This window comes from Zonotrichia albicollis, chromosome 3 (genome assembly GCF_047830755.1).
Source record: "Zonotrichia albicollis isolate bZonAlb1 chromosome 3, bZonAlb1.hap1, whole genome shotgun sequence".
NCBI classification, from domain to species: Eukaryota; Metazoa; Chordata; class Aves; order Passeriformes; family Passerellidae; genus Zonotrichia; species Zonotrichia albicollis.
The window spans coordinates 26,804,698-26,831,703 of NC_133821.1; the positions used below are offsets into that span (position 1 = coordinate 26,804,698).

The 27,006-nt window shown below is 40.5% G+C and overlaps 3 protein-coding genes across 4 annotated transcripts in view; 1 reads left to right on the plus strand and 2 right to left on the minus strand.

Moving 5' to 3' along the window:
• Positions 1-9,823: 9,823 nt before the first annotated feature.
• DNAAF10 (dynein axonemal assembly factor 10) lies at positions 9,824-16,761 on the minus strand. The gene is made up of 8 exons (XM_005489400.4): positions 16,570-16,761; positions 15,523-15,623; positions 14,313-14,443; positions 13,749-13,850; positions 12,890-13,005; positions 12,435-12,569; positions 11,440-11,537; positions 9,824-10,713 (listed from the first exon to the last, which is right to left on the minus strand). The coding sequence occupies exons 1-8, from the start codon at positions 16,759-16,761 to the stop codon at positions 10,506-10,508; spliced, it is 1,083 nt and encodes a 360-aa protein (XP_005489457.1). The 3' UTR covers positions 9,824-10,505.
• Positions 16,762-16,856: 95 nt separating this feature from the next.
• Positions 16,857-26,016, plus strand: PNO1 (partner of NOB1 homolog). The gene is made up of 7 exons (XM_005489399.4): positions 16,857-17,030; positions 17,113-17,262; positions 18,868-18,951; positions 20,454-20,514; positions 21,001-21,118; positions 21,637-21,707; positions 22,159-26,016. The coding sequence occupies exons 1-7, from the start codon at positions 16,857-16,859 to the stop codon at positions 22,224-22,226; spliced, it is 726 nt and encodes a 241-aa protein (XP_005489456.1). The 3' UTR covers positions 22,227-26,016.
• The window catches only part of PPP3R1 (protein phosphatase 3 regulatory subunit B, alpha), a 38,634-nt gene continuing 35,490 nt past the window's right edge, over positions 23,863-27,006 (minus strand). For both annotated transcript variants that reach the window (XM_005489401.4, XM_074537017.1), the window contains exon 6: positions 23,863-26,017. In XM_005489401.4, coding sequence (XP_005489458.1) covers positions 25,970-26,017 — 48 coding nt within the window. In that variant the 3' untranslated portion in view covers positions 23,863-25,969. The remainder of the gene's footprint in view (positions 26,018-27,006) is intronic.

Sequence of the window (27,006 nt, forward strand, 5' to 3'; positions counted from 1 at the left end):
GGGAATTGCTTCAGCCTGGAAAAGTGGCTTAGGGGTGATCTATTTGCTGCCTCCAGTTCCTGAAGGGAACCCACAAGAGAGAGCGGGACATTTTACAAGGGCATGTGATGACAGGACAAAAGGGAATAGATCCAAAGCAAGCGTGGTTTTAGATTAGGTATTAGGAAAAAATTCTTGACTGTGAGGGTGGTGAGGCACTGGAGCAGGTTGTCCAGAGAAGCGAATATCCCATCCCTTGAAGTGTTCCAGGCCAGGCTGGAGGGGCTCTAAGCAGCCTGGTCCAGTGGAAGGTATCCCTGCCAATGGCGGGGATTGGAACTAGAGGAACCCTAAGGTCCCTTCCAACCCAAGCTATTCTAGGATTCTATAAGATTTCAGCAAATAAATCTGGGTTCAAAATGCAGTGGATTAATATTTCTCCACTGCAAGAGCTCACTGACTGGAAGATTGTACCAACACATCTGTGGCTCCAAAAGATAAGATCCGCATTTTACAGGTTTACATTCTGATAAATAGTAAAGCAGAAGTCAGTATCTGCATCAACAGTATTGCCATTACTTGCCAAAGACCTCTTTTTGCCTCCTGTTCACTAGCTCATCTGAAGATTATTGTAAATTAGGTTTTGCAGCCTATCCCCTCCAAGATAAGATCACTGGAGTCCTTCATCATAGTTGAATAGGGCCTCCTCTCAGCTGTAGGTTACCAGGAGCCTGCATGTGGCTGACTAAGGTTTGGCTGGTTGCTTGACGGAAATGTGCTGAGCTGGCTTGCTCAGCAACAGAGTATCTAGAGAAAGAGAAAAACAGGTCCTGTCTGGAGAAGGACAAGTTCAAGGCTGAGGAAAGTAGAGTTATATCTCTAGGAGAAAGAGGAGTAGAACTTGGGGAGCTTACCTAGCTTCGGTGCACTTCCCTGCGCCTTCAATACTTTAAAAAAATACCATAAAAGTGAGCTTCCTTTTAATAAACTGGTTTACATCATCTAAGTGCTATACTATGTCAATTCTAATTAGATCAGTGTGTATTGCAAATGAGAGTCTTTCTCCCTAGTCCCAGCTGGAAGCATATCTAAAAATCTTCAAATGACATTGTTACTTGTTTACATCTTGCCTCCTTTTCCTGCAAGAGATTTGAAAGTTTAACTTCTCAGTTTCAATCAAAAGTGGCTGCAAATGAGTATTATAAAAGCAGCAAACACAGGGATTAAGAGCCTTTCAGCCATATGTGGGACATGTACAGGTGGTAGAATCACTGGGGTAGAGAATGGTATCCCTACTGTGTGCAAATATTTTGTTGTAATAATAAAATTTTTCACTGCATTTTCGTAGACATTTCTTATTTTCAAAAAACACAGTCTTAATTATTTCCTACGCTCATTTTTACTAGAACAAGTACAAAATTATGTGTCAAAGGAAGGAGACCAGGACACCAGTTGGTTCATCATAGGCTCCTCAGGTCCGGTCCGGTCCCGGTCCCTCAGGTCCTTCTGTTCCACTTTATTGAAGAAAGTATCAAACACTTATACAGCAAATAATAAGCTTATGAATATTCTGTAAGCCAAGCAATCTATTGGTTAAACTATAGCATTAACTCATCCTCATTCCTTAGGGGTTACATCTCTCTTTTCTCATGTCTCTTTCACTGTTTGTTATTATACTACAGCTGGGCCTCAAGGACATGCTATCAACACAGGTGCAGGACTTGGAATTAGCCATGGTTTTGTACTTTTCCATTTTCTAGCAGCTAAATTCCCAACAGTTATGCACTGTAAATAAAAGGGGATTTAGGAGAGTTTTCGTTAAAAAATATTCAGAAATGGAACAGTCTGAAGGGTAACAGGGAATTAGCAAGACCTGCACTCCTAAATAGAATAATACTTTGCAATTCAGGTATGCCAAATGTGTACAAGGGGGTTAGAACACTTAACATATGTTTAGTTAATTCGTACCTCAGTATTCACATGTCACAGACCAGGAAATACAGAGAGGGGATTTGATTGATAGACTAATTGATTTGCCAAATATTAGGTAGAAATTGTTGCCAGAGTCTTATTTCCTAACACAATATTTTGTTTCAATTACAAGATCAAAGGGAAATGCAACACATGCTGATCAATGTTCAGATTCAGCCAACTCTGTAGAAGATTGTAACCATGTAGAGCACTAATGCAGTACAGATTGTGCTCTGTATTCCCTGGTCATACAGTGTGGCTCTGTCTCCTTCTACTGGTTTACATTTGTTGTAGATTTGCTGTTACTGGCTCTGGACAGATTTATACTTTTGTTCAGTTAATGGAGTTCCTCCACTGAGTGCCTACACTGAATGCCAAGTCTTGGAATTTCTTGAGGGAATTCACTCAGGAGATTATTAGGTATAAAAGCATTCATTTTCTGCTTAAAGTGGCTGCACTGCTTGTTTGGTTTTCTGGAGCAGTGAGTGAGGAGTTAAGAATTCACATTTATCCCAGCCAAAATCTGATTGAGATATAGCTCATATAATGCAAATGGTTTATGCTGATGCCACTCTGAAAATATATTATTATTTTATATATGGATATCTATAGACAAGTCTATCCATAAAAAGCTGTACTGGCATCTGGTACTTAAGGGAAACCATTTAATTTGAGAGGCCTATGAATGATTATTGATTTTTCTCGATCATTCCTGAAACAAGAGCAAATAACCCTGAATATTTTTGCCGAAGCAGTCAAAGTGACAAGCATATTTAAAATAATTACTGCATTATTATGATGCATCTCATCCACTGTACATAGAACATAATGATTCCTGCAAAGTCTGTGTTCTTTGTGGAGCAAAGTGCAGGCCAAATCCTGTAGTCTTGGCCTCACTGGAATCACTATACAGCCTGGGTCATGCAAAGAACCAGAGCCTGAGGTACAGACCAGCCGTGGCAACTCCATCTCCCTGAAACAATGCCACTGAAAAAGCTTTGGGAGACATCATGCAGAAGACAATGTAAATGAAAAAATTTAGCCTAGATTCTTCTGCTGTGAATCTGGTGTGAATATAACAAAGATTACTAGAAGCTACTTGTAACAAAAAGGTTAATGAACCATTGGCAGGATAAAAATACAGATTCTAAAATCAGACTAAAAATCTGGCAAGCAGACCAGTTTGGGAGATGTTCATGTGTGTAGTACACGTGTCTGAAGGGCACCTTGGGTCTTTTGGAATAGACATTTTGTTATTGTGAGGCCCACTTCTTGGCAGTGTAATCTAATGAATTTGCAATCTAATGAATTTGCAGTGTAATCTAATAAATCTGCAATCCCATGTGTGGGCAGACAGCAAGTTACCAGAAGAGGGTGTAGCAGCAATAAACTGAAGCACAAACATCCATCTGCTTGCCCGTGTCGCCTGATGTGCACTTGCTCCTTGGTAGATGAAGGGTGAGTACCCAATGTTTCCTCTGGCAAATCAGAAGAGAGACATTCCTAAAAGGACAGTGACAGGCAGCTACCTGGCTCAATGCCATGTTTGTGGGAAATTGTCTCTGCCTGAATTCTGCTGAGACCAGATGTATGCAGGGAGGGAGGGCACAGTTAGAGATTTTACAGTGATTTATTACAATGCGCATGGTGAGACCAGAGAGACCAAGGTATATATCTAGCTGCCAGATTTGTTTTTCTTACTTGCTAGATGGGGTGAGAAGGGGAAGAGAGTCTTGAGGCTAACCCACATTTTCAGCAACTAAAAATCCTATGGTGACATTAGCACAGTGGAAAAGAAATGTAACCTCCAAAATTTTCCATGTTTTATTATACTTTGCTGAACTTAGGGGCAGCATGTAGGGCAGCCTGAGCCCAAGTGAACTTGGACTCACCTTTCAGTTAAAATGCTCTGGAAATGCCTTTTTTCTGCACTCGGATTGAATTAGAATGGCCTTAAACCTACTAAACGCAGACTCTTTTCTCTTTTGAAAACATAAGATTTCTAATCAAAATACAGATGCAAAAGTACACAGAAGGAAGGAAACTGAGATTGATGTATCTTTGGTTTAGGGAGGAAAAATAATATAATTCAATAAGACTAGCTTAAGCCCTCTAATTACAGCTTTTCTAGCACAACAGATAGGGAGTATGAGATCTACACTAAGATAGTGATAGCTGGTACAGATTAAAAGAGCTTGTGTTCATGCCAGCTAGATTAAATTACAGGATGTGGTGAAGTACTGGGTTACTTTACATACAAAGGCTTATTTACTGAATGTGTATATATATATATATATATATATATTAGCTTAAATACATTTCTATATGGAAACTGTAGGAATAAATTGAAAGCAATCTATCACTCGTAGAATATTTGTTCTGATACTATTCTAAGATTGCATTTCTTCCAATTAGTATGTAAAATTGTAATTTTTTTACACTATCTCTCTTTTACTAAGATTGGAAGCAAATTATATTAGAAATTGAGGTTTATTTTTAAATGAATTAGAATTCCACCTGTCTCACTTGTTAGCTTTTGTGCCTAAATCAAATATAATCATATATTTTATACTCTCTTTTAGCAGAAAGCCTAAGACAACTTTAGGAGTAAATTAAACTTAGGACCCAAATTGTAATTTTAAAGTGTTTTTTAATATTTATTTAATATTTAATATTCATCTGCACATGCCCCCTGAAGAAGCAGGATTGAAGTCTTTGGCCTAATCCAGTGTGGCTGCTGCTATGTTCCTTATGCACTCTGCAACAGCAGGATGTGGGAGGAAGGGAAAACACTGTTGGATATAAAGATGCCAGAGGCCTGTGCTATCACAGTCTTCTGCAAGGCAGGAGTGTGACTGTCTCTCACATCATCTGCTGAACAGGCCACAAAGTCCTGCCTGGTTGAGCTGTGCTAGAAAGAAACAAGGAGAGTTTCTGTCATCTCTGCAGGAAGACCGATGACCTAAAACTGAAAGGTTTAGCATGGGAGGCAACTGAACTGGTTTCATTAGCTGCATCTACCTGAATTTTGCCAGTGGTGGGTTTTACTGTAAGTAGACACTCCAAAAGCAACTGGGACTTAGGGAGTTAACTAGGAATTTACTTGAAGGAAGTGTAATTTCAGCTGCAAAGCTGTAACAGTCAATCTAATAGTGAGCAACTGCTACAATGTAATCTGGTGAACAGGCTGAGCTACTATTTCTGATCCACTGTCACATGAAAAGGTCCCATCATGTCTCAATTGCTGTGCAATTCTGTGGGTTTTTACTGCTCTTCTGCAACCCACACGTCCTCTCACTTCAGAATGTTTTCAATGTTTCATAACCTTAAAATCACAAGCAACCATAACCTTATTTATGCTGCTGATGGACTTTTCATAGTGATGAAAAATATTCAGCTTCACTGTCATTCTGAAGAACCATATAATCATACCATTGTTTAGAAAGGAATCCTTAGGAAAGGTCATCAAGTTAATCCAGGACTGCCAAGCCCACTACTAAACCATGTCTCTAAGTGCCACATCTACATGATCCTTTTAAATACCACTAGGGATGGTGACTTCACCATTTCCCTGGGCAGGCTTTTCCAAAGCTTGATTACCATGTCTTCACCACAGCAAAGAAAGTTTTCCAAATATCCACTGTGAATCTTTCCTGGCACAAGTTGAGGCCATTTCCTTATCCTGTTGCTTATTACCTAGAATATCCAAACCCTCATCTGGCTACAATCTCCTTTCAGAGCAATAAGGTCTCCCTTGGGCCTTCTTTTTTCCAGAGCTGGGGCTAGACAACCCCAGCTCCTTCAGCTGCTTCTTGTAAGACTTGTGGTCTTCTACTCAGGACTGAGGCAAACAAGGCAATAAGTACCTCAGCTTTTACTTTCATCCTTTGTCACTGTGTTTCCTCTGGCATCCAATAAAGGATGGAGATTCTCCTTAGCCCTCCATTTGTTGCTAATTTATTTAGGAAGGATTTTTTTATTGTGTGGTACTTGACAGGTAAAGTTACATTTGGGCTTTGGCCCTTCTAATTTTCTCCCACCATAAAACTTCATGACATTCTTGTCCTCCTGAGTTTCCTGCCCCTTCTCCCAGGGGTCATAAACTCCCTTTTTTTCCCAAGTTCCAGCCAACACTCTCTGTTGAGCTGCACACTTCAGGAACCTTCTCAACTATTTTCTCTCTGCTATATTTCTAGAAGACATCTGTTAAGTTGAAGTCCCCCATAAGAACAAGGACTAGAAATTGTGAAATGCTCAGCTGCGTATAGAGTCTTTCATCTGCCTCTTCACCCTGGATGGATGATCTCTAACAGATTTCCACCAAGTTATCTGACTTGTTGGCCTACCCCCCTGATTTTCACCTATAAAGGCTCAACCTTTCTGTCACCATCATTAGGCTCTAGAAAATCAAAACACTCCTTAACGTACATAGATACTCCAGAAGGAAGTCAGGGTGTAAAGCAGAGAGTGACAGCCTTGGATGGCCGCCTGCACATTGAGAAGAGTGGAAATAGACTTTGTTCTGGGAAGGGAACCTCAATCCATACATTCTGCACAGGCTATTTTTACTGCTAGGCATAACAGAAGAGGGAACTTACATGTGCCCTTACATGGTTTTGCACCTCAGCTCCCTCTGCAAATTCCCAGACATGGAGATGGTGACAGAAGATTTGACGAAGATCGCAGAGGCAGGGGAGTACAGGCAGGAGAAGGGGAGATCTCTTGGAAAGAGAGAAAAGTACTCTTTGAAGATAAATCTGTCCCAGAGGCTGTAGTTGTACTAAGCTAAACATCAGTGGGCTCACTCTTTGGCTCAGAGACTGACTGATAGATAAAATGTGGGACCATACTGTGAAATTGAGCTAGTCTCCAAAGCAGGGCTGCCACACACATATTGCCTATTAGAAGCAGCTCCTGCTCATGCTGTAGTCCTGAATCACACCAAAGTAGTGGGCCAGTTGGCCCAGATCAACCATGTAAGAATGTAATACTGTAGGATACTATTGGGAAGAGATGCCCTGCTGTGATCACCTTTCCTGCAGGATCCTGCAAAAACTTCACAACAATTGTCTTATTGGTGGCTGAGGAGGAAAGAGACCAGAATGCAGGGCAGCTACTCAGTGCCCTTGAGACTCTGGATACTCTTGCAGCCATCAGGAAACATTAATCCAGTGTCCTCTGTGGGTCAATGTTGTGCAACTCCCAAGGCAAGCTGTGCTGTGGAAAGTAGGTGCTCCGAAAAAGGCCAGAAGGAATGGAAACATGTCACAGCCAAGGCTAGAACTGGTCACCATCCCAAGTTGCCGAATAGCTCTGGCCCAGATCCACAGAAATCCCATCTGGTCTTTCCTCTGGGCTGAACCTGCACTGCCAGAGGCAGTCCCACAGCCATGCTTGGTGCTGCACTCCAAGTGCAGCTCTTGGCTCCTGCCTGAGTAAACAGCTGCCCTTGCCCAATGTACTGGGATTTGAGTTTGGTACTACACAATATTTGGCACGTATAAAGGCTTTAAATACATGCTAGACCTACAGACTGTAGTCTGAACATTTTTGAGGAGTGGGCAGTTCTGTTTAAAGTGAATGCTACTAAAATTCAACAGTAACAGCATCACGAGCAAGAAAATGCAGGATTAGTAATGGGGTAAAAAAAGCAGTTAATCAGTGTATTTTCCTGGTGCTTTGTCAATACCAACTTTAGACAACTTCATTACAGAGTTGAATATGCAGGCCACAAGCCTCTTACAGATCAGTCAGCTTAACCAAAAATCCCTCTCTGCTGTGAAATCTATTTGAAAGCAGTAATTTGGAGAAGATGAATTTAACTGTATTGACAAGCTGTGTCTGCTGTCTCTGAAGGAATCACTGAAGAGCACATGTCTTTCTTTCTTTCTTTTTCTGTGCAATTCCCAATCTTCCTTCTTTGTACCAATTCCAGAATGTCCCTAACAGAATTAGTGGTTGTGAAGAGGTGAGAGCACAGCATTGTAACTTCCCATACAGGGTTACAACTTGCCTTACATTGCTTAAAATTTGGTCCAAGTCATCCCTCAACTGTAAATTACCTTTTTTTTTTCTGTGATGAAAACTATATATTGTATACAAATACTGACTCCATGCATGAAAACCTTGGAGGGCTGTAATCTCCAAGGACCTGTATAAATTGTGAAATTCAAAAGAACTATACTGGTGTGAAACAGAAGACCCAAACCTGATTGATGAGGATTTGGGCAGCATCTCATTAAAAAAACACAAAGCTCAAACCCAAAAGTGTGTAATATGTCCCTGTACATGGGCTGCAGTCATGCCTGTAAACAGATTTTTTCTTCCATGAGCACACAGGGGTGGCTTGCACAGGAAACAAGCGAGAGCTGCCAGGCAGATGCACTTGTTAAATGCAGTCACTCCAAATTTGGGAGCACATTCCATTTCTTGGCCTTGGGCGAGGCAGGGGTTTTCCAGAGCACTCCTCGGAGCTGCGTCAGAGAGCATTTGGTCTGGGCATGACATCTCAGATGCATTATGATTTTATTTAGAACACACTTCAGCTCTGCAGGCTGCAGAGGCAAGGTGCCACACTTCAGCAAGAGGGGGAAGGACTATAAATAGAGCAGGCTGGGCTGCCACAGGCAGCTTTTTCTGGTTTAGCCTCGAAGAAGCAGAAATCCAATCTGCTGAGGAGATGATGCACAGTACAGGCACAAGCAACAGCTCTTCTCTCCAGACAGTAACTGTCTTTCATTTTGCAGGTACACAGGTACAGCCACTTACCTTTAAGGAACAAGGACACACCACCTTCCATCTGTGCTTTCCTCCAGCTCTGTTTTTTGCAACCTCCTTATATGCAAATTGTCATGTTTTCATGAAACTATGTGTTCCCCTCTACTCATGAGGGGAACACATTCCTTCATTTACAAAACAAGGAATAAAATGAATCTCAAAATTAAGTGCACAGAGGGAACATACATTTCAGATTTTTGAGGCCTATGGAGCTTTAAGAATTGTTGTTTAATAGTTCTTACTCTAAGTTGTATCCAACTAGATCTCCCCAAAATTGTTTGAACAAAAAAGGGACATTTTTGCTGCTGGACAGGTACATAAAAATAGCACCAAGAGCCCAGTCCTATGCTCAGGAGATTTTTGTTTTCCCTTGCAGGTACCTACACTGAGAGTTTTTTCTTCCCTCACTCTGTGGTTGATTTAGTTACTGTTAAAGAGACAAAACTTACTTCTACCTATTTCCACAGCCTTTCACACCTTTCAGTGAGTATATTTTATTTACAGCACAAAGCTAATGGAAGCTATCTTTGAACAGTGCATTTTAGACCCAAAGCACTTAATTCTTTGAATTCTACACCCCCAAAGCTGCAGCCAAGAGTGCAGAGTAATGGTTCCCTCCTGCTGGAATGCACCCTAAGAAGGACAACATTTGAAATAATTTCAGAATATGCTCTCAATATTACACCACGCACAAAAGGAGATGGGATTACTTGGGTCAAAAAAATCAGATACTAAATATTACACTCAAAAGCAAACCATCAAGTCTTAGGGAAGACAAATGAATCTCATAAATCTTTGTCTTCCACAAAATATTTAGCCTACATTGCCTGTGTTTTCATCCCTGCTGGCCCTTGTTAAATATGAAATACAAGAACCTAAGTTTGCAGAGGAGAGTATCAGTGACCTACTAAAACCAAGGACTTCCACAGACACACTTTGCTTATGGTCTACTGTAATGTTCCTCCTGCCCACCCTCTGCTACAGAGACATGAAGAATTTCTCCATTCCACAAAGTTTAGGTTTTATTGCCTGTTAGGTTTTTCTATACATTACTTCTCTAAATCTCTGGATGTTTGAATAATATACTTTGTTCATATTAAGAAAACACTACACAATTTTATTTATAGAATATGAAGTTGAAAACAGATATAAAAGCAACAGAACATATAAACTTAATAGGAAATCCAACTAAAATAATAAAACAGTGCATTTTACTCGATAGTTTAATTTCAGTATGATCTTCAATAAAAACTTTACTCCTTTAAACCTGAGTACTTTAGCCTTTGTTATAATTTCTCCATTGTAGTAAAGAATCCGAAGTCACTTTAACAAACATTCTAATTAATAAATCCAGTAACACAACAAGTTTCTGTAGTGGTTCCTACTGCATGAATGCACATGGACAACACTATATATAATAAAGCCAAAGCATTTAACAAGCATGAAGAGATTTGCAATATGAATAAACTGAACACAAACCCAAGTGAACTCTACAATTACAGAGCTGTGTTAACACAAAGGCACATTTTATTTTCATTGTAAATTCACATTTCTAGAAGGTTAAATTTTGTGCCCAGGCAACTTCAAGTCATGACAGCACAATCAGCCAAACAACTCTGATTGCACGTATCTGATCTTTCAATAGAAAAATCTGGCTTCTATTTTTTTAATCCAGTTTTATTAAAGAAGAAATTAAATTAGAAATAGAACAGCTCCCCCACCCATATTTACAGACTGCAAACTATATTGCTTTCTCATCAGAAATTCTAGTTTTCTTGTCAAATTTTGTTAAGCTTTGTAACTATTAGCACCCTCACAGTTTGGTCAAAAGCCCCACAGACACAAAGTCCCTTTTTGTCAGGGCTCCAGTCCAGGCTAGAGATGGGCTGTGTTGACAGAGTCACATTCTGCAAGAGACTAAGAGACCCTGCCACCCCCATCTCAGATCCTTCTGAATCTTTCTTCGAGCGCTGGGCTGGGTACTCACTGCCAATGAGAAAGTAAACAAAAACAGCTACTTAGAAATGTATTGATACAAACACATCATAATCCTCTTTATTTCCTGCTCTACAGATAAGGCAAATAAATGTCTTAAAAGTAATGAATAATCATATCTAGCTATATCTGCACTGCATACTTTAGTAGACATTTCATGAAAGAAAAAAGGATGTGGGAAATTTTGAATCCTGACACCCCTATCCTACAGATCTTCATTTTCTAACTGGTTGGCTTTTACCACAGCCAGAAAACTTTCATCACAACTATGCTTCTGAACCTTAATGCACCAAATTCATTGCATTTAGGACTATTAAATTATGTTTCCATGTAATGTAAGAAAATGTAAATATAAGAATGGTTAAGTCAAGGCTTTCAATATTTTTCTCAGATGTAACTGTTACCATATTAGAATTTTAAGAAACCCGTATTTTTCCATTTTTCACCTTGTTAACCAAGGATATAATTAGATCTTCATTACATGAAGACAACAAGGGCAAGATTCATCTGTGCTGTAACATTTTTCAGGGATTAATTCAAAGTTCCAGGTCAAGTACTGAAACTGAAATCACCCTTTCTACTGCATTTGTAAGCAATAATTTTAACCAGATATTATGAGGTTGGAAGACGGACCACACTCATCATTTTTAGGAAGATTCTTTCTTAAAACATTAAATGGTTCGTTTCTTAGTCCTGGCTGGAGAAGTGATCACTTACTATTTCCAGAGATGAAGGCTCCCAGATCCTCCACTTGTCATAAATATATCTCTGTTCTGTGGCAGGTGCCGAACTTGCCAAATTGTAGATTTTTGTGCCTAACAAAAGGAAATCAGCATTGTACAGAAATCATTTGGAGATGAACTTCATTGGAAAGGACACAGAATCTTAAAACAGAGATCACTTGTATGAAAAGAGGCCGGCCTTCCCATAGTGGATGGTTAATTTCACTGTATGATATCTCTTAAAATCATTACTGGAAGGGACTATATTACACTGTGCAAACAAAACACAGTCAACAACTCAAACCTCAGCCAGGGAACTAAGATCATATAGCAACAGAAATCACTTCGGGAAAAACCCCAACACGTCCTCTGACTTAATGTATATCTGTCTGCAAACGTCCACTAGGAAAAGCTTAAATGTGCTAAATGAACAACAAATTCTATTTTCACATTTTATTACAAAATGATTTATAAATAAATAAGTTAAATTTTGTTGGGTTTTTTGTATTTATTTTTTTTGTTCTCTAAAAAATTCTTTGATTCAGAATCAAGTACTTACAACACCTTATCTGCCCTGAATGATAGTATAGAAAATACTGAGATACTAAGTTGAAACTCAGCCTTTTCTAAAAAAAGGAAGTCCTAAAGAACTTCACCATAAAAGTGCCTTTTCTTGAATTACCACCAGATCTTGTTCACTAAAAAAACCAACCAACCAAAAAAATCCAAAACCACAAAAATAAAAAAAACCACCACCAAAAAAACCTGAAAAAATCCACAAAAAAACCAAACCAAACCAAAACAAAAAAAAAACCCCAACAAAACAACAAAAAACTCACCAAAAAAAGCCACACCAACCAAACAAAACAAAACAAAAAAATTATGAAGTAACCTGGGCATTTCTTACCTATTTGTACTACACCTGCAGTAGTTTAGAATTTAGAAAGTTTGTCTTTGTCTCTTATTAAGAAATTCTCAGTCTCCCCATACCTTCTCTGAAACAGAAGCAAAACCTTTGGTTGGATGCTGAGTTCTCATATCAAAAACATGGAATTTTCCCTCAAGCGATGTGGCCACCAGCTTATTCATATTTATATCTTTTCTATCAAACTCCACACTGCAAACCTGGATATAGAACAAGATAAATTCAGTCTTGTAATTTAGGGTGTTTTGTAATTTGTAAATATGTATTAATGATTGCTTAATTCCACAATAATATCATCATCAAACAGGAAATAAACATGTTGATCTGAAAACATTAATCCACTGAAAAATGTCCTCATCAAGAATGAGAGGGGTACAACGTGCTGAACCTAAAGAAAATTATTCCTTGGTACAATCTCAGCAGAAACATCTTCTGGGTAAGTTTCACACAGACAGAGTCCTTGTAATTTTTCCATCCTACATAGGAGCTGGAATGAAAAATACTTTTGTGATTTCCTTACCCCATTCTTAATGTTGGTCTCCCATCGTAGTGACATGGTTTTTAAGTCAAACAATTTAATGTCCCCATTGTCATATCCGGCACATACAACACGCTCCTCTTGATTGTAAGCATTACCTGGACACAGAGAGAGAATTTACCAGAAAACACAAAACCTCTTTAGCCTGTAAATTTCAGAAGTTCCAGGCCTGCAGTTTCAACTTCCATTTATACAACAATAACAACAACAACAAGTTGTTGGGATATTAAGATGTGCTGAACCGGATGATTTTCAAACCTGAAGGGTCTAGAAAAAGTTTGTGTAGGACACAAGCAACTTTGCTCTCTCCAAAGAAAAATGCAGAGCTCACATCAAGCATTGCTGTTTTCTTTAATTTGCTCTTAAACTTCAAGGGACTTCTCTTAAATTAACTCCTTAATGCTTGGTAGCTGCAGCTACACTTCAACAGTGGTGAGTTCCCTGTACATGGCAATATTTACACTCCTTCCAGACCACACAGCTAGATACACTATTTTTACATTTCTAGGCACCTAAATAAAGCTTGCGCAGCTTATCTGTGAAACCACAGAATCATCAAGTCATTTAGGTTGGAAAAGACCTTTAAGATGATCAAGTCCAACTACAAACACTGACCAAAAGTGATTAGAGAATGAATCCAAAACCCATCTATCACAAACCCACAAAACTGGTTTATTTTGAAGAAAAAACCCCACACATAAATTTAACAGTGTAGAAAAGTAAAACGTGCTACTTATGCATCCATACAAAATAAAGTATTCCATAACATCCTGAAATACATTGACAATCATCAAAATACAGTCATGTGAGAGGGAAGAATGGTCATAGTCTGATCAATTACCAAATGCCACAGTCCAGCAGTCTCTTTTGCTCTCCCCCTGTACAGGTTCCATATTAGCCACAGGAGTGTCCTTCTGCCTTGGGTCCCACACCTTCACAGTTCCTGGGAAAGAAAGACAATAGATTTTGTATTAGGAATACATTGTCATACTGTATTCACCTTCCCAGGAAAGCCCTTTGCTTTTCATCTTAATCATTCAAAAGACAGGAGCAACTCTTTCAACTCTAGCAAGCTGCACTGTTTTGTTGACATAAGAAAGAACCACAAAACTAAACAGAAACAGAGTGAAAGCATTTGTTAAAGATGTATTTTCTCTGGCTGATATTTTGCATTTATTATGGTTTGTGTTCCTTCTGTCTCGTGCCCAGTGACAACAGTACCTTTTGCTTATCTGTGGCTTCTAGAAGAATTAGAGAAAATGGGTCCCAAGAAAGATTCAAAAGACAGTGTACAAAGAACTAGTTGCTACAGCTTGTAACTAGTTCAGATGGCAGACTATGCCCTGCCATCAAGAGCTTGCAGGCTCACACGAACTGGGAAGACTTGCAGAGTTCACTAACTCACCATCTCGACTGCCAGTCACAATTTCTGGTGCACCTTCCCCAATTCCTAAGCCACCTACACCATCTATACTGTTTATGATTTCCTTATGACCTTTCACAGAATACACTGGTATTTCAGGAGCTTCTAAATTCCTAGGCAAGAAAGAAAAAGAACAGAAAACATGGCATTTTTCCTTGACACTCAGGATTTGTATAAAAATGAAAGGAAACTTGAGCACAAATCATAAAAGCTCAAATTAACGGTGAGAACAAATATGGATATCCCCACTAAGAACCATGAGTCTTTGTTTGATTCCTTCTTTGGCTACTGCTTTGGACTGCTCTAAAAGATTTGGCTCTGTTCTGAACCTCCCTGTTTGTAAAGGCAGTTGTGAGATTCACCACAGCAACCACTGAGACCCAGTTTTACACGCTGGGCTCAAAAATGAATCACACTACAGATCAAGATACTCCAAGTATCTTTACTTTCAGTAGGTCCATAAAATAATTTGATTCATTGATCCCCACCTAGCTCTGACTACTCTAACTTCAGTAATAATAGGTGACTAGTATTACTGCTAACTTCAGTAATAATAGGCGACTATTGTATCCAGCCATGAGTTTCATGGTTCTTTCCCACCGATTCCCATTCTTTGAGAATCCTTCAGAATTTAACTTTACATTTCAACCAGTAGCTGTCCATGTAATTCTTGCTATTCCAACAAGAACCAGTAGCTCCTTGACACAGGGCAATATAATAATGATAATAAAAAAATCCCCTTTTGACTCTACTACTTTATTTGACCATAAATTTACCAGGACATTAATTACACCAATAATTCAGGGACATAGAGGAAATATTTGAAATGTCAGGATTAAAAATATATATTTAATCTAGACAGGAAATTTAGGTTGAACACAACCTCTTGTTTGTACTCATGCATCCATTCAAAAGCCTTTATCAGAGGATAACCTCACAGAACTTTAACAGGTTTTTGTAGCTGCACACAGAAGATGGGAGTGAAGCAGCACTGAATTAAACATGGTGCAGAATTCTGTGTTGTTTCTACAAAACAGGCATGGTCCAAATACAATAGCCAGCGAAGCCTGCACTAGGTCCCAACCACGCATGGGCAGCATGGAGAGCATCTCATGCAAAATCCACAAACAGAAACCTCTGCTCAGACAGACATGGACAATATCAAGTAAAAATGCTTCCAGAAAATGCTTACCATATGTTAAGGTTTCCATCGAAATCTCCTGTCGCTAAGAATCTTTGCTGCAGAGATGTAGCCCCAAAAGTTCCACATTTTATAGGTTTGGGCTTTTCGATCTTTTAAAGAAAGGAAATGTCTGTGTCAGCACATGGAAAAGGCAAACACACCCGCAGGCCACACAGTTCTCAGGAGTGCACAGGGGCAAGGGTCAGCGACACACACATGGGATATTTGGTGCAAAATACTACCAAAATGTTATTGAAGGCAAGCTGCACTTTGAGTTTCGTCCTTGTGCACAGAAAAGCAGAGGGCCGAGGTTACTGGTCTGGAAGAACACTCTGCTTGTGGCCTAGTGGGGCCTTATGCACCTGAGGAACTGCTACGTCTCAGAAGAAGTGAACACTCAGAGGTCAATCTGAGAGAAAAAAACCAACCAAACAAAAAAGCAAAAAACCAACCAACCAGCCAAAAAAGCCCCAAAACCCAACCAACCAACCTCAAACCCCAACAAAAAAAAAACCAAAAAAACACAAACAAATGAAAAAACACCCCCAAAAAAGCCAAACACAGGCAGAAACCAGAAACTCATAACACAACACATGAAAACAACCTACAGCAGTAAGCAAAATCACAGAATCACAGCCTGTTAGGTTGAAAAAGACCTCTGAGATGGTCGAGTCCAACCTATGACCGGCTACTACGTTGTCAACTAAACCATGGCACTGAGTGCCAAATCCAGTCTTCCCTTAAACATCTCCAGGGACGGTGACTCCATCACCTCCCTGGGCAGCTCATTTCAATGTCTAATCACCCTTTCTGTGAAGAAATTCCTCCTAATGTCAAATCGAAACCTCAGCAGCTTAAGTTCTGTCAACAGTTGCCTGGGAAAAGAGAGACTCCCACCCGGCTACAACCTTTCAGGGAATTGTGGTGAGCGTTTCTTATCAAGAAACGACGGAGTATCAGTGAATCAGCACATTTAATACGCAAATCAGCTCCTGTTTTTTATCCCCGGGCTCTGGACAAACGTCCCGGCAGCTGTTCCCGAGGGACCGTGCTCACCTCCCGCAGCACCTCCAGACGGGCTCCGTGCAGCTCGTACAACTGGATGATGCCGGTGCCGCGGGCGGCGCTGCCCAGGCACATCAGGCGGGCGCTGCGGGGCACCCACTTGCAATCGAACACGGTGTAGCTCAGCGCCTGCTGGACGTGCGACACCACCTGCGGCCGCTCCAGACCCAGCACCGCCGACATCCCGCCCCGCTCCTTCCCCTGGGCCGGCGGCTACGGCGGAAGCGCCCGGCGGCCCCTTCCGGCGAGAGCCGTACCACGTGTGCTCCGCGGCCAGCATGGAGACCGAGGCGGCCGCCAGCGGCGGCTTCACCAGCGTCGTGTCCCGGCGGAGCCGGAGGAAGCGGCGGGCGGGCGGCGAGGAGCCGGCGGCGGGAGCTGCCATGGACACGGCGGGACCGCGGCCCAGCAAGCGGCCGGCGTTCCCGCCCGTGGCCGCCGAGGCGCTCGGGGTACGCGGGGTGCCGGGGAAACGCCGCTCCCGCATGTCCGCTGTCCCCCGCCTCACGGCCTGCTGCGTCTCGCCCCCGGCAGGTTGGGAAAGGTGAGCTGAGGAAGATCCCTGTGCCGGCCAACAGGTACACGCCGCTTAAGGAGAACTGGATGAAGATATTCACGCCCATTGTGGAGCATCTGCAGCTTCAAATCAGGTTCAACTTGAAAACGAGAAATGTTGAGATCAAGGTAAGGGGAGCAACTTCTTGGGCCTTCCCCGGTAAGAGAAGGTTGTGTGCAGACCTCGTAGCACCTTCCAGTGTCTGAAGGGGCCTCCAAGGAAGCTGGAGAGGGGCTCTTTGTCAGGAACTGTAGTGACAGGACAAGGAATTATGTTTACAAATTGAAAGAAGGAAGATTTGGTTTGGATATTGGGAAAAATTTTTGTACTGTGAGAGTAGTGAGACACTGGAAGTGGTTGCCCGGGGCTACCCAACCCTGGCAGTGTTCAAAGCAGGTTGGATAAGGCCTTGAGCAGCCTGGTTTAGTGACAGATGTCCCTTCCTGTGGCAGGGGGGTTGGCACTAGATGATCTTATGGTCCACTCCAACCCCTTACCGTTCTGTGATTCTGCCTTCTGAAAAGCAGGGCCTCTTCTCATGGTTGTTCTTGGTCCACAGATTAAAGACTAGAGAAGTCGTAAATCCCATATAATGCTTGGAAAAATGGAAACTGTGTGGTGTCACCTCCCCGGGGATCACATCTGGCAGTTGTTGCTTAGAACAAGTAATTACTGCAAGTAAAATCCAAAAGTACAGATCTGTTCCAGAAGGAGCCAGCAGAAGCTGAGGGAGTTTTTGTAGGAGAAAGTTATGTACTACAGAAAGTTATGTACATTAAGGAAGAATTTTCATCCATGTCTTAGATACGATTTTGTAATTCAATGTTTTCCGGCTATTTAAAGTTACCAAATACTGACGTGACAGTAAACATTATCTTTTAAGGGGGCACTGAATCTCCTAATGCCTTTGTTTGTGGCAGACGATAAGGGCCCATAGTTTAATAGCATGTGATTTTTCTTTAATGGATTGCAATGGAATACTTTAGGGCACAGACACCAGTATAAACCTGTAATTCTTGTAGATACTAATTCTTTATCCTTATTCCTCTTGAGGAATGTTCACACCAGGAATTTTTAAGGGCATATCTAAAGTTTTGACGTACGACTCACTGTATTAGCACCACTGACATGAGAGATCTTCCAATGTAATAGTGAAAATACAACAGGAATTTTGCTTCCTAACGATGAAATGTTATCACAAGTTTGATGGCAGGAATTGAAGGAAAGGTGACAGCATTATCCCTTATTTACTTTATTTCCTAGAAATAACCTCAGGGGAAAGGTAGGGAGGAGCAGGAACTCCTGCAGTTTCACTCCATAACTGTGCAGGAGAAAACCCTGGGATTTTAACACCACCTTTTGATATGAAATGATGTCTGGTGAAAAACAAGGTAGTTTTGTTCTTAATCAAGGTAATTTTATTTTGCCCATATCCATCATCAATATAAAACTTTGAAATTAATTTCATTCATCTGCTAAGGTATATTTAGAATATTGTCATTAGAATAACTCTCCTGCCATCACCATCCTTCTCTTTTTCCTGCTGTTTGCTGTTGCCGTTTAGTTTGTGTTGTTTTTGGGTTTTCTCCACCAAAATGGTTCTGCTCAGTCAGTGGTGGTGTGGATTTTCAGCAGCTTTTCTCTTCTCTCCCCTCCAAGTGCAGGCTAATCTTTAAAGTTCTGATCCTAACTTGCTTGGTCTTAATTTGCAAACATAACTTCTTGTCTTGCAGACTTGTCAAGAGACAAAGGATCTCAGTGCTCTGACGAAAGCAGCTGATTTTGTGAAAGCCTTTATACTTGGATTTCAAGTAGAGGTGAGTCTCCCAACAACCAGATTGTGAGATTGCTCCAGTTTACTGGTCTGCCCCTGGCCTCTGCAAATTACAGTAAGAAATAAAGAGAAAAATCCTTAGGTGGTTTTCTAAAAATCAGTTTTTTTCTAGAAATTGTGACTGGAGTAGACATCCAGTTTCTTAAGATAATGCCGGATAAAAAAGTAGCCTACAAACAGGACATAAACAGAAAACATAGGTTGTGTGAGACAAGCGTAAAGGAATAATCTCTCTCTGAGGTCCCCTGCATTGGTAGAGACTGCTCATTTTATTAAGCCCAAGCCAATAACCTCCAATCTGTGCAAAACTCACAGAATCACAGAATTAACGAGGTCAGAAAAGACCTTTGAGATCATCAAGTCCAACCTATGACTTTATCAACTAAACCATGGCACTGAGTGCCACATCCAGTCATTTTTTAAACACCTCCAGGGATGGTGACTCTACCAGCTCCCTGGGAAGCCCGTTCCAGTTCCCAATCAGTCCTTCTGTGAAGTACTTATTCCTAATATCCAGCGTAAACTTCTCCTGGTGTAGCTTAAGACTGTGTTCTCTTGTCCTGTCCCTGGTTGCCTGGGAGGTGAGACCAACCCCCACCTGGCTGCACTCTCCTTTCAGGCAGTTGTACAGAGTGATAAGGTCTCCCCTGAGCCTCCTTCTCTCCAGGCTGAGCCCCTCCAGCTCCCTCAACCACTTCTCATAGGACTTTTGTTCCAGACCCTTCATCAGCCTTGCTGCTCTTCTCTGGGCACATTTGAGCATCTGAAAGTCCTCCTTAAATTGGGGTGCCCAAAACAGTAGTGGACATACTGGTCAAGGTATGGCCTAACCAATGCAAAGCACAGGGGAAGAATGACATCCCTGCTCCTGCTGGCCACACTGTTCCTGATACAGGCCAGGATTGCTTTCTTGGCCGTGTCGGTACACTGCTGGCTTGTATTCAGCCAGCTGTCAGCTGAACCCCCAGGTTCCTTTCTACCTGGTTGCTGTTGTGGCCAAAGCATAGGACCCAGCTCATGGACTTACTAAACCTCATATTAATGGATTTGGCCCATCTATCCAGCCTGTCCAGGTCCTTCTGCAGAGCCCTCCTAGCCTCCAGCAGATCACCATTGTGCTTGCAGCTTGGTGTCATCTGCGAATTTGCTAAAGGTGGACTCTTATCCAGATTATCAGTAGATACTAAATAGGACTGGGCCTGTTGGAGCAAACAAACCCACTTTTTTCAGTGTTGTAGGGGCTGCTCCTTGCTCTAGACCTGCACTGAATCCACTAGCACTGGGGAGGCAGGGCTGAATGCAGGGACATCCAAGCCTGTGTAGGGTTGTAGGGTTCTCTAGATGGAAATATTTGTATTGCTGTTGAAAAGAAGTGTATTTCACTTTAGCTGTTATTTGCTAGGTTGTGTGTATAAAGAGAACAGCAGCTTTCACTGTGTTACTGGAAAAAAATAACTGCTGATAACAAATCTCCTGCTCTTTTAGGATGCCCTTGCTCTCATCAGATTAGATGATCTTTTTCTAGAGTCATTTGAAGTTACAGACGGTGAGTATTTTCTGATGCAGCATTCAAGAAGTCATGTGTGCATCCTGCTACTATGGATTTGTTTTTTCTTTCCCCCTGCTCCACTTTTATTGCTTGCCCTCATGGATCAGGAAAGTCAGAAACATCTAATTTTATGTAATACTGGGACTCCTTGGAGTCCCCTGTAGAGCAGGATCTAAACCTGATCTACTTCATTTCTACCAGTGTTAGCTTGGTGCACTTTGACTCCATTTCCTCAACATAAAGTGCAGTGCCTTTCTCTGCAGTTCTAAAGGAGACTTCTGCAAGCCAGAAACCCCATTTCAGCACTGGCTGCAGTGTGCACTGCTAGTCAAAAAAAAGCTGAAATCCAGATGGATCTGTGTTGACCAGTGAAGTTGGTTTTGTAGTACTTGGCACAAGTTGTGTCCAGCAACTTGACCAAGGAAAGTATTAACAGGAATACACACCACTGCTGTTACCCTGGTCATGCTATTCTCATTTCAGTCAAACCTTTGAAAGGAGATCATCTGTCAAGAGCAATAGGGAGAATAGCAGGGAAAGGTGGAAAAACCAAATTCACCATAGAAAATGTGACCAGGACACGCATCGTTCTTGCTGACACGTAAGTACAGACTGACTTCCTCCTAGGCAAAGCACAATCCCTCAGCTAATCCATGTCCTATGCCAGAAACAACGATAACTTAAATTTTATAAAACTATAGAGTAGTAGTAAGAAAAAATATTTAAGAGACTATTTTAATGAATACAAGTTACTTGACCTTTTATTATGAGAATGATGGTGTCACCAGCGTATCTAGAATTCAGTCACTCCCCACAGCATAAGAATTCCTTCTTATGAATAATCAAAGTTGAATTCACCAACACAGCAATGTTTTCCTCCTGAAGCTGCTACACTGTTAAATCTGCAAATGGTAAAATCTATTTTTAAAGGATTTAGAAGAGCACAAGTCTTATGTTGTAGGTTTTGTGGGTTTCAGTTGGGGTTTTTTTTGTTTACAAGTGTAGAAAAGAAACTAGGACACTGATAAAAAATTCCACGTTTATCTCTAACCTCCAGTTCTCCATTAACTGTGCAATCTCTTCAGTTACTGTTAACTACTGCTACTTTTCTTTCTACAGAAAAATTCATATTTTGGGATCTTTTCAGAACATTAAAATGGCACGAACAGCAATTTGCAATCTAATTTTAGGTAAGCCCTCTTATTTAATCTTCACTACATATGAATCTTGCAGTTTGAGAAACTGTTTTATGGCTCTCACCCTCTTCCCTGTCCTGTCCACACCTATATTTGGAGTAAATAGCTTGCTGGCAGTTGGCTTGTTGCTCTTAAGAGAAAAATCTAGGGGAGAAGCAGGGAATCCAGGACTTGCTTTCTGGCTCCAAAACCCTCACCACATTGCAGAAAGATGTTCTGCATTTTGATTTAGCTACAGCATTCCCTAAAGGGTCCCAAAAGCCAGAGGGAGCAACCCACTCAAAGCAGAAGTTGAGCTCTGCACTTGCAGTAAGATGGTTACTGACCTTGCCCATCCTTCTCGCCCTTTGGCTTAGTTCTCCACTTTAAACACAGGTGTGAGCACAACACATCCCTTTTTGTGACAGATTACATTTCTTGAGTAGATTTGTGCCTTCTTCTGCAGGAAGTCCTCCATCCAAAGTTTATGGCAATATTAGGGCAGTGGCCAGCAGAGCAGCTGAGAGGTTCTGAGCTGCACCACCAAGGACTGGGGCTGGAAGTCCAGGTTCCTGAACACAGGAGAAGCCGAGAGCTACAGAAGCCATCAGTTTTCTGCTGGATTTGGAAGCCCAGAAGAAAACCACAACTGTTTGTGCAGTCTGATTGACTTTGGACATGTGGTCTGATTTGAACACACCTAATGTTTCTGTCTAGTCATTAAAAGAGGTTTTAAATTGTGTCTCTATCAAAAGTCCATGATTTTACTTGAACAGCCTCAAACAAAAACCTGCTTCATTACGGATTTTCTGAATATCAGACTTAAGACGCTGCTTCTTCAGAAAGCCTTGGTGTTTAATGTTTCGAGCCTAAAGGAATTGGCAGAGTTATGCATTTATAAACACACATTTAATGTGATGGTTTAATATCTTCCTGAAAGAAGGAGTCAGCTGGAATGCAGAGTCCAATGGCAGGCTGTCCACTGAGCACTGCTGCTGAACAATGAATCACATGAAAAGAGTAAGATGAAGGGGTAAATAACATCTTTGAACTGAATCCTGAATCTGCACACACACAGATTTCTTAATTCCTACAAATTATCTGTAAGGACAGCCTAGTGGAGCCAAGAGCCACAAGGTTAAGTATGTTCCAGTGTACCAGAGCACAAACAACTGTAAGGTCCTGTGTGTCTCTTTAAAATGCTACATAAGCAGCATAATGCAGTAAAAGTAGGGGGAGAAATTAAGAGTGACCACTCCCAGTAAGATTTAAAAACGGACCCTCTTCTCCTAAACCTGCCAGGCAACCTTCTGTAAAATGTCTTGCAAAATAAATAAGTCAGGTTTGGGAATGAAAAAAGAAATAAGATTATCAAACACACAAGCAAATTAAGTATTTAGGTCAATGTCCAAGTTTCCAGAATAGAGCTTCACAGTGTGGGATTATCACTACAGCCAAATTGATTCAAGCCTTCAGTTGTGAAACTTGCTGGAGTACCTTGAGCACACACAATTTAGCAGTCTGAGCGATACAGGGGACAGTGTGTGCATTCTGAGCAGCTCCAGGCACATGTACCTGCTCACTACATTTTCTGTTTCTTGGCTGCTTACATCATTTATTTCAATTAGCTTCAAAGATAAAGGAGAGTGATGCAAGAGCACACAAAACTGATACTTATCCTAAATTAGGTGCATACCTGCACTGACCCAAAGCAGCAGAAGGGAGAGGGCAGCACACACAAGGTCCAAACACCTGCACCCCAAAGAGCACAGCACAAAGCTGCTGTGAAGGGTATACCTGTGCAAGAAGGGCTGGTGTCATCAATACAAAGACCTTTTCTGAGACATGTGAACTGTCTTTTATTCTCCACCTACATTAATGTTAGGGGGGGTTGGTTTGTTTTTTAAAACCACTTTCCACAGGGATTTCAAACAAGGTAGGTTATCCACTTTGAACATTTAGCAAAGAGAACCAGATGTGCCATTAAACAACCTCAACATGTCTTGAAACACTGAAATGACCCCTGGTCGTTTTCAACAGACTGCACCCTGTGGAGTTTTTCAGTAAATCTTAATAATCAGGGAGTGGACAAAAAATATGAACAGGTTTTCTTCAGAGCAAGGTGCAGAGCTGCTCTAAGGTGAACAGGAAAGGTACTGAGCACCCCAGCTAAGGTTCAAATATTTTATTTTATATTCATACAGTATGAAGGTTCTTATAGTTCCCACAATATACGATGTAGCATGCAGAGGAAAAACTAAACATTCAACATAAATCTTTTTTCCCCACACAAACTGAAAAAAAACCTCATCCCTCCCCTTCCAGTCCCCCATAGGAAGTTAACATTAGCACTAATTCCTATAATGCCAGCCAAGATATGCACAAGCAAGAAAAACTGAAAGCATTTGCTAAAATGTTTGTAACAAATACTTATGTACAAAAAATTCACAAAAAGACTAATTCCCCCCCTGAAGCAGAGCACATGGCAGTTGACACTGGAACAGATACAACCACTGGCTGGGATTATAAACCACGTACTGATCCAGAAGAAGAAAAAAGTTACATGTAGTGGAGATTTTTTTGAACATTAACATTTACCAAAGTTTGGCAACATTATCTTTTTAATTATGCAAATTATGTAAACAAGAGGAACATTTCAAATCGATCTACATGCAAAACTTCATGTCATGCAAGGACACTAAGCACCTGGATTTCTCTCTTACAGACAGAGCCCATGATGTGCAGCACTCAGTTGAAGGAACAGCTATGGCAGACAGGTGCTTGATTGAAGAGGTTCAGACAACCTGCACTTTCCACCACTCATTATAAAACATTTTTTTTAAAATAGAAAAACTACTATACAGGAAAGATGTACTGTCCTAAAAAATCTAGCAAATGTTTTTCTTCCAGCCAATAGTACCACTGCAGAAAAGGGAAGGGATGATATAAAGTTGTAAAACATGGCTTGCTACTTTTATGTCACACAAACAGATCAAGTTACGTTCCATTACAAATTATGATATGGACAAATTTAGAAAAGAAAAAAAATTCTCCAGGAAAAGGACTGGAGAACTGCAAGAGGTATAAATTTAGATAGTGTGAAGTTTTCCTCCTCTATGGCATACTTTAACAAGATTCCCCCCCTGTATGAATCATATATACATATATATATATAAAATATTACCAGTTATTTAGCTACCTGTAGTATTTTTTAAATGCAAGGGGGGAAATTATCATGGGTGAAACAACAGAATTTAAGTGGCAAGAACATTTTATAATCTAAGTACTGTATAAAATAAGTAGATGGGAATCCTGCACAGTTATGTTGATTCTAATTTCATTAAGCTAAGCACAAGAGAAAATTGTATATGCATCTACCACCTTAAGCAGCTGTATCTAAATTGAACCCAGAACAGCAGAGTTGTCTTGGCTTCAGACAGCTGTAACTGCTCCCAATTCCTAGGTGATGGAATCTAACAGCCATCAAAGCATTCCACAGTCACTATATGTACATGAGGACTACTTCTTGGCAGTAGCATTAAACTATATTCTCATATTAAGTAGAACTGAACTAAGTTATTTAGCAAAGAGACACGGTCCCTGGTAATATATTAACAGGTAAAAAGAAACTTAGTCTCCTGTGTTACAAAAAAAAGTAATTAAGGTGATTTAATAAGAAGCAATGCTTTGTCAGCCATTCAATATATAGAAACATCTGAACAGTCACAGGAAAAGAGTTGACCTAAGACCCAGTTAAAACTTTACATTCTTCTACTATATATATAAAACTGTGTGAAATAAAAGTAAGGATGTATATCCACATATTGAACTGTTAATATTCTGCTTGGCACTTTGTACTCTAGTTTTGTTTCTGAGTCAAGTATATTAAATTAAAGCCCACCTAGCTACTACATATAGAAAGCTACATATATATCTATATATAAATACACACACACATATATATAGATAGATAGATATTTCCTTGTTATAAAAGATGAAGAAAAATAAATTAAAAAGCCAACCCCTTCCCTTTCTCCGCCACATTGATATGCTCTTTCCATCTTTGCTGTCCTTCAGACTTTAAAGTGCTACACTGAGTTATTCAGAGAATAAAAGTTCAATAACACTTAGTTGGCTTCATGAGGCTCATGTTGGAAAATGTGGCTTCACAGAGAAAAATACTTCCATTTAAATACACAGAGAGCATTGCTGGACGTCTCGAGCAGATCTTCAGAGATGGAGAAGAAAGCAAAAGTGTTGGGTGGTGCCCTACAGAGTCACACATCTACGACCATCTTTTTGTGGATATCTAGGCCTCCTACAACCTGGGAGAAAAAACAAGGTTCAGAAACACGAGAATTGAAAATTAGCAAAGTGAAAAGAACACATTCAATAGATGCACTGAGGTCAATCATAAAGGCAGTACTTCCCTGGCCGCTCCAAACTGATTTACATTTTATAAGTACTGTGAGAGATTAAATTAATTATGTACAAACCAAGGTAGTCCAGTACAATTAGTACAATTTACATGCTCAAAGGCCTGAAAACTAGTGCAAATAACACCATTCTGGCATTCCTCTCTATCTCATATTATGACCTTGTATGTTTGTGCATGTTAAATAAAATGGTGACTTCTAAAACTGTAAAACTGTGAACCTTCCCAGGAAAAAGAAAGTACTTTAGGAACAGCAGCAGAATTTCTGACAGAACACACACTCAGGAAAGAATTACTAGTTTTCACAGGTGTGTGATCCATGCAGAGCAGAAGGAAAAGAAAAGGTGCCATGTCAGAGAAACATTTTATAATGCAGGAACAAAATTCAAAGGCCAAATGGTATGTGCCAAAGACAACAAATTAAAACTCATTTTTGTAGATACATGGCACCAGATTCAGAGAGGGTAAAATGCAAGAAAAAGAATAAGATGTAGAACTAAAATGTGTCTTGTCATGAGGTCAACAAAAACTGAAGAAATTAAAAGTAAAGAAGAGGAAAATCCCTCAGTAGCACATGGAAAGAAGTCTGGGCAGAAGCCCAAAGACAAAAGAAGAGGCAACATCACATTTGATAGATGGCTGGAAGATGACAGCCCAGTACAAGAAATAAACAAGTAATGCAGTAATCCAGGCATTTGCAGGCTGTAGTTCTAACTTCTTTGCAGACAAAATGTTTTTTACATGATATCACAAAAATAATTGAACTTAAAAAGAAAAAGATCCAAAATGAAAACAATAGAATCTTTTCACTTTAGTAGCTGGCAGCATGGCAGATTTCCACCACCCTCCCTCCCCCTCTTTTTTTTAGAACTCACATAT